This window comes from Frankliniella occidentalis, unplaced genomic scaffold (assembly GCF_000697945.3).
Source record: "Frankliniella occidentalis isolate FOCC.00 unplaced genomic scaffold, Focc_3.1 Scaffold39, whole genome shotgun sequence".
Lineage (NCBI taxonomy): Eukaryota > Metazoa > Arthropoda > Insecta > Thysanoptera > Thripidae > Frankliniella > Frankliniella occidentalis.
Window position 1 is genome coordinate 1,661,969 of NW_026267169.1, and position 18,457 is coordinate 1,680,425.

Genomic DNA, 18,457 nt, shown 5'->3' on the forward strand with positions numbered 1-18,457 from the left:
GGGGGCGGAGCGGGGCGGGGCCGGATCACTCAGCCAGTCACAATGTATTCGCACAGTCCTCCTCCCTCTCACACCGGGACACACGCACACTCACACACACACACACACACACGTCCTTAAGGACCTCCCTCTGATGTCACTGCCGCGGGTCCTCGCGGGTCTGCCGGGGGGCGAGGCGAGCTCACAATCACACACAGAGCCTGCTTCCTCCCGCCGTGGTGCACAGAGGACGACTGAGCGAGCGCGCTAGCGCCTCCACTACGGCTGCGGTGCGCCTCCTCCTCTCCCCGGGCGCGCCGGGCCGGGCCGTGCCGAGCAGAGCGCCGCCGGACCGAGCCGAGCCGAGCCCCGCGAGAGTGCGGCGCGGCGCCGAGCCGGGAGCGCGGAGAAGGAGCCGCGAGCGAGAAAGAAGTACCCTCCAAGACGGTCGCTCTCACTCGCTCCGTGGAAAGAGTGGGGAGGATAGCATTGCGAGAGTAGCGGAGGGGAAATGAAACAGAAAAATAAGTTTGATGCACAAGATCACGTTATTGAGGTGTGGCCGGTGCCAGCCCGGTGGGGCGGGGGGAGGGGGCGGGAGGGGGGCCGGCGGACCCGACCCCGCTGGTGGGGGGCGAGTGGGAGGGGTAAGCCGCCGCGGGGCGGGGCCTGTGCCGCGCCTCCCGCCATTGGCTGGCGGAGGCCTGCGCAGCCTGCGCACTGCCGCCGCCCGCGCCCGCCCAGCGCAGCGCTCCCGCCGAGCCGCTCTCCCCGCCGCCGCTCTCCCGCCGCTAAGGCCCTCCACCCGCGAAGAGACGCCTCGCCATTCCCTTTAAAGCTGTTCCGGCGTTTCCTTTCGAGAGGGACTTTGGCGCCGTATGTGTGTGCGCGCGCGCGTGTGTGTGTGTGTTACCTCGGCAAAAGGACCCAAATTGCTGCTGGAACTGCCTCAAGTCTGACTTGAGACTACACGCCTACCGTGCCTCGCTTCCTTTCCTACGACCCTCTGCTGCACGCGGTCGGGCGGTCGCATGCGGCGCATTTAAGCCCTTGCCTCTGAGCCCATATGGGTCGCAGTAAGGAGACTGCTTCACTGTTTAAGCAGCCCTACCTTGAGCAGCCTGCCCGTGACACACACATACGCACTCGAATCTTAACTCACGTCTGAAGGACGTAGCGCTGGCGCTGGCCCTAACGTGACAAAACCACTTCCCTCGAATTGGTCAGTCACAATTTGGCCATTGCGACTCCTATTTGATGTCGAAATGACAGCCCTTTAAACATGGATATATTTTGACGAAATCTGTCACAGTTGGCATTAAGACCATGTTCCTCCCTCGTGCGGGCTGACACTCATTCTACACGACACCAAATATCTTCTCCGACGTTTTAGGTATGCAATACTGTGAGGCTAACATTTGACGCCTGTAGTATACGTCGCGGGGCTTTATGCCCAAAGGCAAAAACTTGTGTCAAAAGTTTCTCCAAACAATTCGTATGTTCGGTGTGATCTTCCCAGCCAAAAATGCAAATGCATCGTCTTTTATTTTCGTCGACGTTGGAATCAACGTTGATGTGACCATTCTATAGTCCTAAATTCAGCGTAACTCCAACTTAGACGTCGATTTAACGTTTGAGTAGACTTTCAATTTCTGGCTGGGCTTATTGCCAGCTTTTGCTCGTATGCCGCAAGAAGTAATGCAGTAATAAAGTGTGACATGACCTTTAGAACAGAACAATAATCTAGGTTCGAAAAAACAGAAAGATTCTGGCAGTTTTCCCCTTAAATGCTTAATAGTGTATTTCGACCAACGGAGGAAGAAGAAGAGCGGGTAGAACATAACGGTTCCTTATAGGCCGAGCGCTTACCCCCACTACCGGCGTGACGAAGAGGCGGGAAGCTCTCGACCAATCGGTAACGTTTATGTTCTACCCGCTCTTCTTCTTCCCCCGTTAGTCGAAATACACTATATTGATGGACCGCGGGTGGGAAGTTTGGTTGTGCCCCTGTTCTGTAGATAAACACCATATCAGAAGTCGCCCCTCGCTCGGTGCAGACCGCATCTGGGTCGGACCGCTCGCGGCGCGGCTACCGCGGAGCGCCTGATCGGCGACTCCAGCGCCATCTCTCGGAGAACTGCAGTAGTAGTAGGAGAGGAGAGGAGGCGATAGTAGTAGGGCTGGCCGCTAGAGGGCGACACATACCGTCGCGGTGTGTAGCGCCAACCCGGCTTCGATTCAAACAGTTGTCAACCTTGGACTATCCATCATGCCATCATACAGCACGCGTAGGGTTTCAAAACACGAGAAAGCTGCAATGTGGCAAATATTTTAATAGTTACTTAAGGTACACCAATATCCCAACAAGAAAATGCTAGAGTTCATGATACAAACTTATTCATTTTTCTTCATGGTTTTAGAAGAAAGTATGTATAATTAACAAATTTTAATTTCTAGTTAATGTACCCTGGTTCATAGAAAGTTGAAAAAAAAAAGACACTGAGCTTTAAACAGGACCAAAACCAACTGAGAGTTATTGATCAATCCTATTTAGGACAGAACACTGAACTCCCTTAACAAATTTCAACCAAGGAGCCAATAAAACAAACAATGTAGAAAAATACTTGATGTGAAACTACTTAAATGCGCTAAGATGCTGGACAAGACCTGAGATTGTTGGATAAAACAAAGGGACACATTTGTCATGTGATAAATATAGTAAGTTGCCATCTCAACAACTTGAGTGTCAATTGCTGTTATTGTTGCCTCTCGACTCTAACATTCCCCTCTAAATAATTCATTCCAGCCTTGGTAAAAGCTCTCCAAGTTTGCCAATGTAATAATCAGGCACCAGATTCTTCAGCTCCTCATCTTTTGACTCTTTCCATGAATTTATTTCTTGAAGTGTGGATACACCACTTAGCACCAAAAGGGTCCTGAAGCCACACCGCTTTCCCAGGAGTATGTCAGTGTTACACCTACAAAAAATTTAAGTTAAGAAACCAATTGATTTTCCAAATTATCATTTTCTTTCTTGTTATTTTACCTGTCACCAATCATTATGGTCCTCTTTGGGTCAATTTTGTGAGTCTTAACAAGGAAATCACTTATGTAAGAATGTGGCTTTCCTACAACAAACGCACTTCTTGCTCCACATGTTTCCACAGCTCGCACTATACTTCCAGTACCTGCAAGTACAAAATAGAGATTACCACAGCTATTGCCTATCACAAAATTTACATGGTGGTCCACAGACCACTTCCTTCATTTTTTGTACACTGTACCGCATGCAGGCGTGCGCCGGGCTTGCCTGCACCGTCGCTCACTTTCTGGCGCCGTATAGCCCCGTGCGAGTATGCAACCCACCAACATGCCTGCATCCGGTACAGTATAAGCAAGATAAAGGATGGGGTCTGTGGACTTCCCTGTGCTTCTTTTCCAAAAGGCCAGGAGGGGGAAATATTAATAATAAATATTAAAAAAGACACAGATAAAACAATTTTGTTTTACAAAACATTACATACCAGGTATGATCAGATCAGTGTTCATGGGGAATTGCTCATCAGTGTTGGTTGCAACAAATAAGCAATCTTTACGAGCAAGATAGCTTGCAGCCTTCAACATTTTTGGATAGCTGAAGTGTTCATCAAACCCTACAACAACAGCTTTCACTTCAGGATCCAACTTCTGGCTAATAAGTTGTGTAAGAGCGCCTGGCATAGGATCAGGCTGTAATAAGATAATTTCAGAAATATAAATAGAGGATACTAAACATTAGAGAAAATGCAGACACAAGGTTAAAACTTACTCCAATATCAGTGTGTTTAATCCCCACCATATCCATTTCTTGTGTGATTCCAGTTGAACCAATGACATAGACTTTGTCTTTGAAACCCTGCTCTTGAAGATACTTGGCAGCCAGATATGCAGTGCTCACAACTTCTTCCTATGCAAAGAGAAATGAAAAATGCTTGTCAGCTACATAAGTAGACAGGTATTTTTATCTTTAAGAAGTTACACTGAAACCATAACCACACATCATGCTGTACAATAAACTGCTTTCTGTCAAGTCATGCATATACAAGAAAATAGCTACTTATGAAAAGCCATTTTAGATCAATAAAATGTGGACTGCACAAAAAGACAATGCAAGCATCTATTTAAAAATTAAATTTGAGGAAAGTCTCATCCTCTACTTAAAACCACACTTATACATGAATAACAAAATCACTTTGAAAAAATATACTTTAAACATTTTTTTTTGTAGGTAATCACAAAATTATCACACCAAACAACAGACAACACCTACTTTATTTGAATGAAATCCCATATCTTGAGACTTTTTGTACAATTCTTCCCGAGTTTTGGTGCTGTTGTTGGTCACATAAAATATTTTCTTCCCTATTTCCTTCAGTCTGTTAATAGCCTGCGGTGACCCTGCGATGGTTTCTGACCAGATCCATAACACACCTGCAGGCAAGTTATGGCATATACTCTTAGACACTTGTTTATACATTACCATAGTTATATATGTGTCCTAACACAAATTATAATCAAATGGACTTCATAATAAGTTCTTGCAATATCAAGCCACCAAAGCACCAGTTCTCATTTCTGCTTATGTTTCATGAAGAAATTTCTTAGTAACTATAATTTGGAAAGACATAAGATTGGATTCATGCAACCACTTGAAAGCATAAAAGACTTTCAAACTGTCAAAAATAATTGCCTTTTCCCATATTACTCTCTTTAAATTGTGCAAAATGCAAGCACCATTGAGTTGTCAGAAAGCAAGTAAATCCAAGCCCAAACAAATGACAAGTGACATTCATGACCGATCAAAACCCAACCACTACATAGGCATAGTGACACATACTTTTGAAGCGTTGAAACCCATTGAGACGACTTTAGAAAGAAGCTCCTTCTGTGTCTTGGTGCTGTTATTTGTAACATAAAATATTCTTTTTCCTGATTTCTTGAGAAAATTTATTGCATTTGGGGACCCTTGGATAATAGTATTGCCTAGCCACAAAACACCTGGCCAAAATACAATAATAAAATCATAAAGCGTCATCAGTGGAATTGGTGTAAAAAAGAAAACTCCCAACAATAATCATTAGTTTAAACCACTATAAAGGAATAAGTACAGATTTTGAAGAGGTTTTCAGATGACCAACTTTAAGATAAAACATGTTCAAATGGTATTACCTACCATCACAGTCTGTAAGTACAGTGTCAAAAGAATTCAAGAACTCTTTGAACTCCTCTGATTTCATTTCAGCCAAATTCACAGCAGCCATTATTGCTGATGAATATCTGTAAATCTGGAAATAGAAAAAATAAATATTCAGCAAGGACAACTTAAATAGGCAGTACATTTAAAATTCAGTGCTTTCTGTGATCAATACATGTGTCAGAGCATTAAAAACTGGATAGAAGAAACAAAAAGAGAAGAAACTGCAATCCCTGAGCGTGCAAAACAGTAAGGTGTGTGCTGATTTCTCCATTCCTTCAAATAAGTCAGAGACTCACCAAAAATGGACTTATTGATACGTTCAACTACAAGAAATGAAACTCAACGAAGCTGACAATTTATATGCAAATGACACTTGACATGGAAAGAAAGAAGCCGCAATGAAGCTTTCCTGGATTGCATTTTACAACTTTTTAACTTATTTCTTAATGAATGAATGAGTGCGTTTATGGATTTTCTTCATTTCTTACAATTTTTCTTGAGGCAGACAAAGAATTAATTATTTTTCAAATAGAAGACTAATTTACAAGGGTCTTCGATGTTAACAGTTAAAGGTACTTACATGAGGCAGTGAAAAATCTACAGAATCCCGATACACCCAATGTTTCCTTTCGCAGTCTGTCTAGTCTGCGCAAAAATTTGAGATTTCGACCTTGATGGGGTTAGGTTGTATCGACGTCTGCCCGTCAAGTCAGGACTGTCGGACGGCACCCTCCACACCGACACCGAAGTCGGGTCCACGACTATTCACAGTCAAGTTCCCCCACCACTACTATCGTGCTTTCTTTGCTAGCCATATATCGGTGTATGAAAAATCAGTAGATACGTTTAATTGTGAGCTGCTGTGTTTTGACGCGCAGAGTTTAGGTTTTCGCACCGAAGTTTGTAATTTCCAAATTAAAAGTTGAAAATGGGAGAGTTAAAGCAGTTATTGAGATAATAAATGGAGAGCTGTGATCGTCAAAACTCAGAAGTTGCACTGACAGTCGCATCTTCATTTTTATAGCTGAATTTTCAGATTGTTTATTAACCATTACTTCAGCTTAACCTTGAAAGAATATAAACTCCCATTTCAATCTCCTCAAAGACAATTTTCAACTGCAACATGCTAAAAATATAGGAAACAACAGTGAAGCGGGAGTTTATATTAAAGGGAGTTATACTTTATGTTATCAGTGTCCTCTAAGACACTAAGATATACTCTAATACAATTTTCAATTTCGTGAGGGGAATTGTATGGATACTTAACGTTAAACATAACTTTTCATTCATACAAGAAACTCACATCTTTCAATACACTATACCCTTTGCAGTTTACTTTTTCTGGCATGAAAGAACATCGTTAAAAACATTGTAATGTATAAAAATTACTAATCGGCAAATAAATTTGGTTTCTCTCGCTGAACCAAATATAATGTCAATAAACAGTGAGATTCATTCACTTGGACTTGATTGCTTGCTTTCTAGTGATTTAAAAAGTCTACGGAGCATCCTCTTAGCCATCATTTCGATGACTATGAAATGAGACTGTCAATCCTGTTAATTTTAATGTTGAGAGCATCTGTAAAACAGAATTCTCTGCGCAGAATCCCAGATTAGCAATACAATTAAAGTCTGAAAAAAAAAATCTTTCAAAATGTACAAAAATGCCACAGTTTTATTATAATACCCCTTCAACAAGCTGATACCAAAAGATAGTGGGTGCATTATAAGATGTTGTAATCTATGTCACAAGGGAACCAAAGTATCGTAAAATCAACAATATGTCAAACTGACATGATATTGACAAAATTCTGATAACAAAAGTTACAGCCCCAATGTTGTGACTCGGAAATGATAATGTAGTGCGCCGAATAAAGATGACAGCATTTAGTTTTCATGCAGCATCATGGAAATTGTAACTTTTTTTATCAAAAAGGACATCAGGTAAAATAGATCAAACTAACTTGAGTTTTACACACACTGGGCAAGAGGCTCAAAGTCTTCAAGTGCGATACTTGGTTCAGTAGTAAGTTAGCAAGCTGCTTCGCAGAACTGAATCAAAATGATAATTGTGAAGCATGATAGGGGAATTCCGCAACTTATAGAGTGGCAATAATATTTTTCACAAATTTGGTACTGCCGGCACAATGTCATTTTGACATTTAAAAAAATGTCATGGTTCATTGTTAAATAACGTGTGACTACAATTACATATTCATTTCAAATCTCACTGCTATGGGAGGAGCTTTGGGCTTTAAGTGTGCTGCATCTGCATATATTCCTAGCATTCTTGCCATTCTGAACATTCAAACCAGTTCTTTTAATTGGTACTGTTTTAAAATAAATGATTTACTACCAGGAAATTGCCATAGATTCTGCTGCGCTCATTCACAGATTCCGCTTGCATAGCGCCTTACGGAGGTTGTGGGTAGGCAACCCGCGTAACAACCACCGCCTATTTTTCAGCGCGATTTGCGGTTCAGCATTTAGACTTGAGTAAAAACAGTATAAAATCAAAAATGATCCAATAATGCTCTAGTTTCATTTTGGAAAATTTCATGATGAAATTCTGAAGCGTTCCCGAGTTTCATCAAAATGTCACTTTTGGTCTTTCAAGTCGAGGGAAGGATGTGCACTGGGCATGGGGGCGGCCTGAGTGCGCGTCAGAAAACGGATTTTGAGAACCACTGGACGGAGTTTGAAGATTTAGGGCTCATTCGAATGGACTTTTGATTTCAAAAACTTTTTGTCCTAGATGATATCCTGTAAAGTCCATAGTTTTTGAGTAAATCGCGTTTAAAGACGCGAAAATGACCTATTTGGGACGGCATTTTTTCGGGTTTTCTTCGGGAGTATTCATATATTTTGACCCAAATTTGGCAGAATGTCAATTTATAACAGCCCTCATCGACTGCAATTGTTAAAATATAAAAAATTCGAAAATTGTAAAAAAAGGGAAATATGTTAAAACCTACTAAGTGTTGGACTGAACCGAATGTGAGATTGAACAAACAGTTAAATTTCGTGGGGGGTTCAGTTCGAGTACTTTTTTACGTCGTGTAGTACTTTCGCCGCATTGTAACAAATCATGTTCAAATTATGCCTGGCTTTCTGCTTGCCGCCGTCAGACCTTGGCTTTGAAGCCTTTGAAGATGAATCCAGGGACACAGCCCCTTTTCAGCATTTCTTTTTCGTCTTTGAATAATAGACTATGTGGCAGAAAATGCGAATTTACTGAAATATACTGTTCCCTTGAAATTTCTTTAACTAACTTAATTAAAGTTGACACTAATGGGGTTATGTGCCTCTGCAGAAAGCAAAGTCGTGTTACTGTTTGTCTTTCATTCAGGGAACAAAACCTCGTGGAACCCTTAAAAATGATACTTCAGAGGGGACCGTTATTTATTTTTAGCCGCTGTCACTCTTCAAAGTGAACATTTAACATTCAATATTTGCATTCAATATTTGCAAGGACATTTTATTCATTTCACACCGAAGTCTTGTTGTATCCTACATTGCTATTTTCCATACGTCACACAAACCACGTTGCTTTCTACACCACTTCCCCCACCACCTTTTTGAGTGCGAATAGTCTCGAGACGCGACTTCGGTGTCGGTGTGGTGGGAGCCGCTCAGGACGGACTGCTTCCACTTTAGCCCACTTTGGGTATTCAGTAATGCAAATCGTGCATTTGCAAATGTGATGAGTTTATGAATTAACGAGAATTATTGTTGAAAGATCGTATTATAAATCAGAATAATAGTCTGTACTGCGTAACATCATACGTTCCTCCTTCAAATTCAAGTCTTTTTCTTTTGTTGTGTGTTGGCAGCACTTGTTTTACCTGGATGACAGCATTGCTATTGCAATTGCTATTTCTGTTGGGAGAGGTGAATACGACGTGAGGCTATAAGATTTCCTGCCAGCTGGTGTTTAGTTTCTCATACTTCGATAATCTGTTGTGAGTTGTGAAGGAAAGATTCAGGAGATGATAAATGAAATTTTACCCGGTGACAAAGTGAAAAAATCAGTGGTTTGCAAGTGAGCTGAGAGGCACGGTCATCAATTCACAGAAATTGCGTTCCGTATTTCGCGTAAAGTTTTAAAATTAGACGTAAGAATTCTCTCGAAGTATGTAAAGTTTCCTGTCATTGTGAAGTGCCAATCACTGATAAAGCCGTTCGAAAATGACTTGTCACAGTGGCTCTGTTTACACATCTCTTTGTTTGTTCGCACTCGCATTTCTAGTCCAATGCAACGCAGAAGGTACGTTTTTCAGAGGGTCAGAGGAGAGTGGGACGTAAAACGAGCACACAGCTCGATTTTTGGCCACACTTTCTTCTGTCAGTGTTTCCTAGTTTAGGTTAGACATGTGAAATTCTACTTTGAACGTAGACTTAACTTATCATGCAAACTTAACTGATTTTGTATTCTTGATTTCTATTAGGGTAGATTTTCTATCCAGTCGTAATTACAGACTAAGTTTTCATATTTTGCTTAATGGCAAATTTATCACCTATTTTTCTTCAAAATTTCACAAGTTTGATGTCTTTTTAAAGAAAGAATGTTTTACAGTTACAGAAAGGAAATGCTTTTCTACGGAACTGGAACAATGTTGGACTGGAGAAACCTGTGAAATTCACCATTACCATGCTGGACAAGGTGGTTTACCGGATGGTATTTGTGTGTGCCTCGGAGACCACAAAAGAAACGAAGAGGGCTACTGCATCCCTGTGAAACCACATCCTAGGCTGCCTACGCCAGCAAAAGTCAACTCTGATACTAAGTCCTCATGTAAGTGTTTGAAACTCAACCTTTCTTTTTGGTATCTATATTATTTTAAATTCATTGGTGACTATAAAGTACATCATGATGCAAATTTTGTACATTTTTATTGCAGCGGCATCCATAGCTGCTGGGGTCCTTGTTCCACTGTTCTTCATTGGCTTTGCTGCCCTCTTCATTCTTGGCCGTCGCTATGCTTGGTGGCAGCGACTTAGACAGCCTCGTATTAGGCACTATGATACAGCACTAGTTGGGGGTGATCTTGATGATGATCCTCCAATTGCGTAAAGGTGATTTTAGTGTGTATCCTTGTGTTGTTATTCAATTTTATTTTTTGTACATTGGAGTCAAACAATCTATTAAGTGATATGGTATTGAGTTCACATGCCTGTTTCAAAGGTAAGCTAGTCCAGTTTTTTTGTTGCTGCTATTGTAACCTGGGCATTTTAGTCATTTCACTAAACAACATTTGTCTGTAGACAGAAGAAAAGGCTATATAACTGATATTGTATGGATCAAAAGTACCAAATTAAGGTAAAGATAATTTTAAGAAATGGTGTAAATTTTTAATATTACTCATAGTTTTGTGGAGGTACTGACTAAAGCATGGTGTGATATTCGTTTTGGAGAGATATATATATCTTTCTCAGATCTGAAGTTCAAGTCATGTAACTCATTGAGTTGAATTGGGCTTCCTTTTTTTTATTCATCCCAAGCCCAAGATAGAGAAAAAGAGAGAATTTTCCTGTTTTGTCTGTCCCTGTATAGCTGGCTGGGTATTAACTAAGTGTATGTGCTTTATTGAAGAGAAATACCATCTTTTAATTACATAAATGTTTAATATTTTATCTAAAATGAGTAAAATTTCTAAATTCTCATTGATTAGTAAAGAATGATTTGTATATCAGATTATAACTACTGTTCTCTTATAGATTGATTGTACATATGGAGTATTTATAGATAGATGAATCCTTACTAGTCAAATAGTATTTGCACAATATGCTTTTACATGTCGGAAATATTATATTGTACATATGGGTCTGTGGCATTCTTTGTTTTTATTTGTCATTGTGATATACTGGCAGATGCAAGCGTAATTCCTTTACATATGTTTTCACTAAAATCAATGTAATTGTTGCATTGACGTTTTAACTCCCCACAGATTATTTTAATATTGTTAGGTTGTGTTAAATGCTGTGTTGATGTTTCCTTCTAATACATGTTTCCTACAATTTTCTAGAATATTTCTATTTTTTTTTCTTAGGTATGTAGTGTGAACTGAGTTCCAGTACATTTTTGGTTGTAATTGACAGAATAATTGAAGTGAGTAAGCAGCAAATGTCTTTGATCATATTGGTTTAGGGCTGTGTTATCATGTCATTCCACTGTTATGAGTCGCATCCTTCTTTTATTATTCAAATTTTGTACAGGAAGTTTTCAATTTTAAATTTCAAGGAGCACATTGCTTTCCATTCGATGTCATACCTTTGTTTTATTTAGATGTACATGCTTTGGCATTTCGCACAAATTGATACAATGAAAGATTTGAGAACTGTCAATAGACTGAATAATTCATTATGTAAACTTATTTTTTACTGATATGTATATGCTAGGTAAAGCTTATCATTCATTCATTGATCTCAAAAATGCAGCTATAAATGAATGTAGCATTATGCTAGCAATGGGTCTCTTTCGACTTTGAAAACTTTCAATGGTCTGCAATAAACATGAAAAACTGACTTTTAGCAATTTTTAGTTTTTTGACTGTCAAAGTGAGTCTTTCTTTGCATAAATTTTGACTGGCCAGTCTGCTAAGTTTAAATTGAGGCATGAAGAGGTTCACTTTGACTAACTTTGACTGTCAAAAACTGGAAATGGCTCTAATGAGTTCTCAGTGAGTTTTTCTGTGTTTACCGGGTTGTTTCAGTTCAGCATAAAAGATCTTTGCCAAGAGCAACCCTAATTCGACCTAGGATGGCCTAACAAGATGAAAATGAATTGAATCGAAAGCCAATTAGGTTTTGTAACTCTCCTGAATAATAATTCTATGATAAGAAAGAAAAGCTGTGTTTTTGCTAGGAACTCTCACTCTGCTTCTTCTGTCAACATCTAGAAATATTTTGCAATTTCCAGTAACTTAAAGCTTAGTTTTATGTTGTCAGTGCTCTCAGTGCAACAAGCGCAATGTTGTTGCGGTGTTGCCTTTGAGTATTAAGGTAACATGAATTAAATTCTTCATGTTGGTTCTTGTTGCAGGTTTTTACTGTCATTGATCTTTTGTTTCCTGGTGTGTTTTTCCAAGTTTTTAAAATTTTATGTAAAAGAAGTCTTTTCCATCATCAGACTATGAACTTTGCATGAACACATTATTACCTAGCTGTTCCCAAGCATGGCAGAAATTTTATCAAGTCAAAAAATATTTGTTATTTCATTTTTGTCATATTCTTTGCCTCAAGTAACTGTAATGATTAAATTACAATTTTGTAAATCTAAAATAGACAAATTTGAACACAACTAAAGTTTGTTTTATTTGTTCTACTCAATCCTTCTATTTTGGCAAAGCAGGGCTATGTGGGGACTATGATCAAGCTTCCTAACACTCAGGTAAAAAAAAGTTGTCTTCTTTGGATTTTTTTTCACGTCCCCCCCCCCCCCCCGTAAGATGCCGAGTGCCAGGTGGGCACTTGAGAAAGAAGGCAGACCTCTGATAGTGGGTGGAGATGTACCACCTCACCCTGCGCAAGCGAAACTTGAACATCCGGTGTGCTGAGGGTGCCAAGGTTAAACTTTAGTACAGTAGGTTACAAGGATTAGGTGTACATGGCGCCTGGCGTTCGACAGCAGTGGGGAATTCCTCGTAGGCACACGCAGTTCACAGCGCGCACAGGAAATTTGTACGGTATTATGAGTCGAAGTTAGCTGCAGGGGTGCCCCCCCCCCCCTTCCCTCTGGGATTTTTCATTCGCATGTAAAGGAAAAGCGCTGGAAGTTCCTGGGTACACTGGCTCAGATTTTTTACGGCATAGCGACGGCACCGACCACCGACACCCCCCTCTACTGTGGTTAATCTGATGGCGGGTCCAGATATAAACCTTTGGTCGTCCCGGCCACCTGTTCCTGGCACGGATCGTCACGCCGCCGCTGTCACGCATGCAGCAGGCTTAGTCAGGGCATCAGTGGCGCATCTGCCTTCAGCTGGTCAGCATCATTTTGGTTTATGGTTGTCTGGGCTAGAGCAGGGTGACGTTGCGATGACACGCCAAGGCTCTGCTCCGCCCTCGTGAGGCATTTGTGCTGCCCGTGCCGTAGCTGTTTGCACTTAACTATCAGGGTGCAGGGTGGGGCGACCACACAAGACGAGGACGAGATCACGAGACGAGATCAGCGTCTTGGCCGCATCAAATTTCGCGGGCGGTAACTTGCCACATGTCCGGTAGGAGCGTAGCGGTCGAAGCCAAATTTGCAATGGCGCTGTCTTAAGTGTTTGTCTGCTATTTAAGAAGTAATTCGTAAAGGCCTAAGTTTACATTGTTTGACAGCAGGTGAGAAAGTTAACGTTAACATTGTTTTAACTTTTGTTGTTCGGGTGGTTAGAAACGATCAGCGCGATGGTTCAAATAGATAATTAAAAGTAATTCATTCGTTGGATCAATTACCTGGAGCTAGGTTACAGACAACCTGAGTAAAACTGATTTGTCTCAGTTTGTGTGCTTTTCCTACGACTTTCAAAGTATTTAAAAGTACTTATCATCTCTTTGTTGAATTCTTTTTCTCAGTTAACCTCTCTGAATCGCTGCTTGTCTTCATTTTGACAGAATCATCAACTGTCAATTTTATGACCATTTTATGTAACTCTTGACAAAACATTAGTTTTTACATAATAATTTTTATTTTGAAAGTAACTTATAAACTGTCACTTCTTTTTTATTGCAGATTTGCTTAGAAGTTAAAATGGGTGCCTTCTCCGAAATCTTTGAACATCTACGTGACCCTGCGCTTGTTGCTCAAGTCCAGTCTTACTTCGGAGTGGAGAGAATTTCACCACCCAAATCCTCTTCATCAACAGAATCTCAAAGTTCACCTGTAAAAACTAATGGAAATGCAACATCTGTACATAGAAGAAAGGGGAAAAATGATCTGCAGACTTTTGCTGAACCACAATCCCCAATAAGCACCTTTAGTGAAGAGGACAGTGATACAGAGGATACATTTTCTTCTGATGTGGATGCAGAAGCTGCTGGATTCAGAATTAAGAACAAGTTTTGGTTCTACTTGTTTACTCTTGGCACTGCTCTTGGGGATGAGTTATTTTATGCAACTTTTATTCCATTCTGGTTTTGGAATGTGGATGGTGCTGTTGGCCGGCGAATGGTTCTTGTTTGGTGCATCAACATGTATATTGGTGGGTGAAAACAACTTGAAATCTTATTTGTTTTTATTTGTATTTTGATCACTAACGTGTGGGTTAATGTCTCTTTTATTTGTTTTAGGACAAGGAGTGAAAGATTTAGTATGTTGGCCCCGCCCTGGTTATCCAGCGATTCGTCTTCAAAAGAAATGGGCACTTGAGTATGGGATGCCCTCAACTCATGCAATGGTGGCAGTATCAATACCCTTCTCAGTTCTTCTGTACACTATGGATCGGTACCAGGTACTATCTCACTCGAGACTCATGGAATCATGTTTGGTTTGCTAGTGGTAATGTAATGCAATACCCATCTCTTTCTTTACAGTATTCTGCTTCTTTGGGAATCATATTTGCCTTTTTGTGGTGTACCTTGATATGTGTCAGTCGGGTTTACCTTGGAATGCATTCAGTGCTGGTAAATCAAAATTTATCTGCCCCTCTCTGTTATAGTATTCTTACAATTTGATATATTCAAACTTGATTTAACCTTTGCAGGATATTGTTGCTGGTTTAGGTATATCTATTGCATTACTTATTATTCTAATTCCATTGGTAGATCATTTAGATTATACTTTACTGACATGGCGATGGTCACCTATCATACTTTTGGCTGTGTCAATATGTTTGGTTGTGTTCTACCCAAGACGGGGTGAACGGTGGACACCTACAAGGTATTTTTCATATTTTGTTGCTACAAAATAATTTTGAAAACCTATTCTAGAGTTCAGTTCTTATATTTTGTCCTCTCCATTCTTAGAGGAGATACTGCTATGGTATTGAGTGTGACAGCTGGAGTACACATTGGATCGTGGACTAATTTCCAATTGGGTATTATGAGAGAGCCATCAATTTCTCCACCATACACTATTCTTTGGCCATCGTTTGAGATGATAGGTAATATCATTAATCAACACTTAATTAGAATTGTTTCAAAAGAGATAGAGTAATACATATTTAATTTCTGTTGCAGGTTTGGGCGTTTTGAGGACTGTTATTGGATTATGTTGTATTTTGGCTGGCCGGGCTTGGTGTAAGTGGGCATCATATGCAACTGTCTGTGCACTTTTGAGATTGAATGCAAATGACATCAAAAAGCAATGTTATTCAGTCCACAACCATCAGAAGAATATTGTTGAACTAAGCTACAAATTTATAACATCTTTTTTAGTTGGTTTCAATACAACATATCTAATGCCCAGTGTATTCCGTCTTTTGGGAATATCAAGGCCAACATTCTATACAGAGATGTGATAAATATCTTCTACTCGTAACAGAATATACGCAGTATTCCCCAACTTCAAGTACTTTTCAGTGAGAGAAAATTATACAAAGTACTTAACAGTAATTGGTCTTGACTCTTGACAGATAAAAAAGTTACATTAGAACTAATTTCTCTCTGAAAACTCAGAAGAGCTTGGATGTTATTTTTATTTTGAAACTGCTGGTACAAATGGATCTCTGAGTACCTGCTCTTTCCCCTATTCTTGCCATTTTTCTTCTATAAAGATGATACAATGTTGCTGATACTGTTTTGCTGCTCTTTATTACCTTTATTTATGTCTATTTAAGCTGCTACGCGTGCATATAGGTTTAAAAGCTACATTCCCATTTTATATATTTGTTGAAGGGAAATACTTTTTCCTTAATTTACATATTGTTGATTTGCTTACCAGTACTTCACTAAACCAGTGAACATGATTTCCTATTGTGATTTGAAGAATCAAAACATTGCCATTAGTGTATTAAGGTAAAGCCCTGTTGTTAACTCTTGTTATCAGAGAGGAAAAGGATTTTTTAAAATTCATATTATGTGTCTTCTATCTATTAGAAAGTTAGGCAAATGTTAGTCTAGTCTTAGTTAATAATAAGCTCAATGGATTTATTATTTCAATGTTTTTACTTTGTACGTATAATAGAGTAATGTTGGCAAAAGCTTGCCAAACCTAACTACAGTATCTGTTGTTTTTAGCAAACTGATAATTGATGCTGACATACTTTGCAAGGAAGTTGCTTAATGGAATGGCATACATTTTAACACAATGTATTTTGATGTTTTGGAATTTGTCTGTGACTAGAATAATTAATTTTGTTAGTATTTTCTACTCAGATGTCTTCCTTTCAATCTGAAAGTCCATCTTACTGCGCCTAGATTTGAATGTTTTTTTAGAATCAATGTTTTAGCCATTTTCGATATTAGAAAATGTCCACAAATTGACCTAATTAAGACCACCAAATTGTCTTCAATATTAAGTTAAGGCACGTTCTGCACTACAACCAAATAAACCCAATTACTTTTGTTAGAACTATACCTCAAAATAATCTAAAAATGATTTTTGCTCACTTTTCTGCTGTTAATATTTGTTACAAGTCTTATGTAATTTTTTTTGTTAGATTGTCACTATTATTGTTATTTGCATTTTGATGTGTAGGTGTTGGAGTAAGCCAGAGGGTCGTGTGCTTTCAGATTTAATGTTTTTTTTGGGTTGTTTCATAATTGAAATATGTGTCTGTTGGGTAGTTTTTGTGTCATGTGCCTTGAATTCCCTCCTTTAATGTGTCGCCGTAAATGGAAAACGAATTGAACTGAATAAATATTGCGCACAGCTATTTGACTTGACTCGTCTAACGGCGGGGTCATTCGAAACGCACCGTCGATACCCCTCGCTCATTGGCAGATGTCTGACATACTCCATGCTGCCCTTTCGCCACATGGAGTCCAGTTTCTACCGTTGTTAGGTTTACCGCTAGAAGATGAATGAACAGCGGCTTAATATCTGCTGAAGATGTCACTGCTGAATCTAAACATTCGGATGAGCTTGCAGTACCGTCAGAACAATCCTAACTTTCTTTCTAAAGCCTCGGAAAGGCCGTTGGCAGCCCTGCAGGCGTCCGCCCGGCGAGGCGGGCTCTGATTGGTCGGCGAGCCGGCACATGGGTGAGGGGAGCGAGGAAGAGGGGGGACAGGGGGAGCTTGCCGGCGTTTTGTCAAGTGCAGTGCGCAAGGGAACGGTCTGGTCGCCCCGCCGCCCGCGCCCACCCCGCCAGTCCAGTAGTAGAGTCGTGTCGAAGCCGGGCCGTGTTAGTCAGAGAGAAGCCCTCGTGTGTTGTGGTGCGTGAGAGAAGTGCGGCCCGAGTTGCACCTCCGGTTCAACCTGCACCCAGAATCAACCGCCGGGCGTGTGTGGATTTGGATACCCGCCCTCCAGTGCAAGTGTGTTCACCCGGCTGTTCGTCGACGGACGCTGCAGCGGCGTAGCACCAACCGGGTTTCCTCGTGCGGACCCGCGTAGTGTCAGTGTGTGCCTCCAGTTTCCCCGTGTGCGACTTGCCCTTTCCCGCTCAGCGGGTGGATTCGGCGAGCTCGTCTCTCGCCCACAGGACATTTTCTAAGGATTACTTTGGTGAGTCGCATTGCTTACTTAAACGTTTTTGGGGTTAGGGTTCCTCCAGCTCCAGCCGGCCGGGCGGCGGGGCGGGCTGGCGGCGGGCCCGGCGTGCGTGCTGCCCTGCCGCGTTGTCGAGCGGCCAAGGACCTCGGCGGCCTCGTCCTCGCAGCCGCATCCTGCCCGGACATGCACAACGTTAAAAAATAATCTGCGATGTGGAAATTTTATAAATAATACTCCGAAAAAAATATACTCAAATTGTTGCCTGGGCCGGTATTTTATTTTTTTTAGTTCAAGTCCATCAACCCCAAAACTTCATATTATTCTCAACATTTTAACTTATTTCTTATTTCTTTGTGGTCCATATTATTTTGTACCGGAGTGTATGCGAGTGTGTACTCACTGTAGTTGGACACAAGTTTTTCAATTCTCCATATTCAAAATAAGCACTCGGTAATTGTGAAAGTGACACTTTTGGAGCATACCGGTAACAATTTGCTTCTCTGTAGTTCCTTCACTTTGGTGCCTTTCTCAGAGCACGGCGCGCTACGCCCCGCGCCCCGCCCCAGGCCATTGTCTTGGTTCTGCAGTTCGTTTACTCTCCCGCGCAGATAGTTACCCACCCACCCTCTGGGGGCCCCCGAATGCTCTCGTTCTCGACA

At 40.8% G+C, this 18,457-nt stretch overlaps 3 protein-coding genes across 6 annotated transcripts; 2 read left to right on the plus strand and 1 right to left on the minus strand.

The window, feature by feature from the left end:
* Positions 1–2,292: 2,292 nt before the first annotated feature.
* LOC113202620 (glycerol-3-phosphate phosphatase) lies at positions 2,293–5,963 on the minus strand. Of its 2 annotated transcripts, none has more exons than XM_026416934.2 (7): positions 5,796–5,963; positions 5,192–5,303; positions 4,289–4,449; positions 3,788–3,925; positions 3,504–3,708; positions 3,026–3,167; positions 2,293–2,957 (listed from the first exon to the last, which is right to left on the minus strand). In XM_026416934.2, exons 2-7 carry the CDS (start codon positions 5,277–5,279, stop codon positions 2,777–2,779), a joined length of 915 nt encoding a protein of 304 aa, XP_026272719.1. In that variant the 5' UTR covers positions 5,280–5,303; positions 5,796–5,963; the 3' UTR covers positions 2,293–2,776. The 2 variants fall into 2 exon arrangements, with proteins under 2 accessions (XP_026272719.1, XP_026272720.1); XM_026416935.2 differs by lacking the exon at positions 4,289–4,449 and adding an exon at positions 4,856–5,016.
* A 3,196-nt stretch (positions 5,964–9,159) lies between these two features.
* LOC113202621 (uncharacterized) lies at positions 9,160–12,520 on the plus strand. Its single transcript, XM_026416936.2, has 3 exons — positions 9,160–9,482; positions 9,792–10,010; positions 10,117–12,520. The coding sequence occupies exons 1-3, from the start codon at positions 9,404–9,406 to the stop codon at positions 10,287–10,289; spliced, it is 471 nt and encodes a 156-aa protein (XP_026272721.1). The 5' UTR covers positions 9,160–9,403; the 3' UTR covers positions 10,290–12,520.
* Positions 12,521–13,062: 542 nt separating this feature from the next.
* Positions 13,063–17,016, plus strand: LOC113202633 (sphingosine-1-phosphate phosphatase 1). 3 transcript variants are annotated; one of them, XM_052266443.1, is made up of 7 exons: positions 13,063–13,199; positions 13,935–14,403; positions 14,492–14,652; positions 14,735–14,824; positions 14,905–15,080; positions 15,167–15,303; positions 15,380–17,016. In XM_052266443.1, the coding sequence occupies exons 2-7, from the start codon at positions 13,953–13,955 to the stop codon at positions 15,658–15,660; spliced, it is 1,296 nt and encodes a 431-aa protein (XP_052122403.1). In that variant the 5' UTR covers positions 13,063–13,199; positions 13,935–13,952; the 3' UTR covers positions 15,661–17,016. The 3 variants fall into 3 exon arrangements, with proteins under 3 accessions (XP_052122403.1, XP_026272751.1, XP_026272752.1); XM_026416966.2 differs by lacking the exon at positions 13,063–13,199 and adding an exon at positions 13,212–13,543; XM_026416967.2 differs by lacking the exon at positions 13,063–13,199 and adding an exon at positions 13,212–13,434.
* Positions 17,017–18,457: the final 1,441 nt, after the last annotated feature.

Coding starts and splice junctions, on each gene's coding strand:
- LOC113202633 (XM_052266443.1), top strand. CDS start 13,953: ATGGGTGCCTTCTCCGAAATCTTTGAACATCTACGTGACCCTGCGCTT. Junction 14,825..14,904: donor TTGGAATGCATTCAGTGCTG/GTAAATCAAAAT, acceptor TAACCTTTGCAG/GATATTGTTGCTGGTTTAGG. Junction 15,304..15,379: donor GCCATCGTTTGAGATGATAG/GTAATATCATTA, acceptor TTTCTGTTGCAG/GTTTGGGCGTTTTGAGGACT.
- LOC113202621 (XM_026416936.2), top strand. CDS start 9,404: ATGACTTGTCACAGTGGCTCTGTTTACACATCTCTTTGTTTGTTCGCA. Junction 9,483..9,791: donor AGTCCAATGCAACGCAGAAG/GTACGTTTTTCA, acceptor AATGTTTTACAG/TTACAGAAAGGAAATGCTTT. Junction 10,011..10,116: donor CTCTGATACTAAGTCCTCAT/GTAAGTGTTTGA, acceptor TTTTTATTGCAG/CGGCATCCATAGCTGCTGGG.
- LOC113202620 (XM_026416934.2), bottom strand. CDS start 5,279: ATGGCTGCTGTGAATTTGGCTGAAATGAAATCAGAGGAGTTCAAAGAG. Junction 4,450..5,191: donor TGTACTTACAGACTGTGATG/GTAGGTAATACC, acceptor ACTTGCCTGCAG/GTGTGTTATGGATCTGGTCA. Junction 3,709..3,787: donor TTAAACACACTGATATTGGA/GTAAGTTTTAAC, acceptor ATCTTATTACAG/CCTGATCCTATGCCAGGCGC.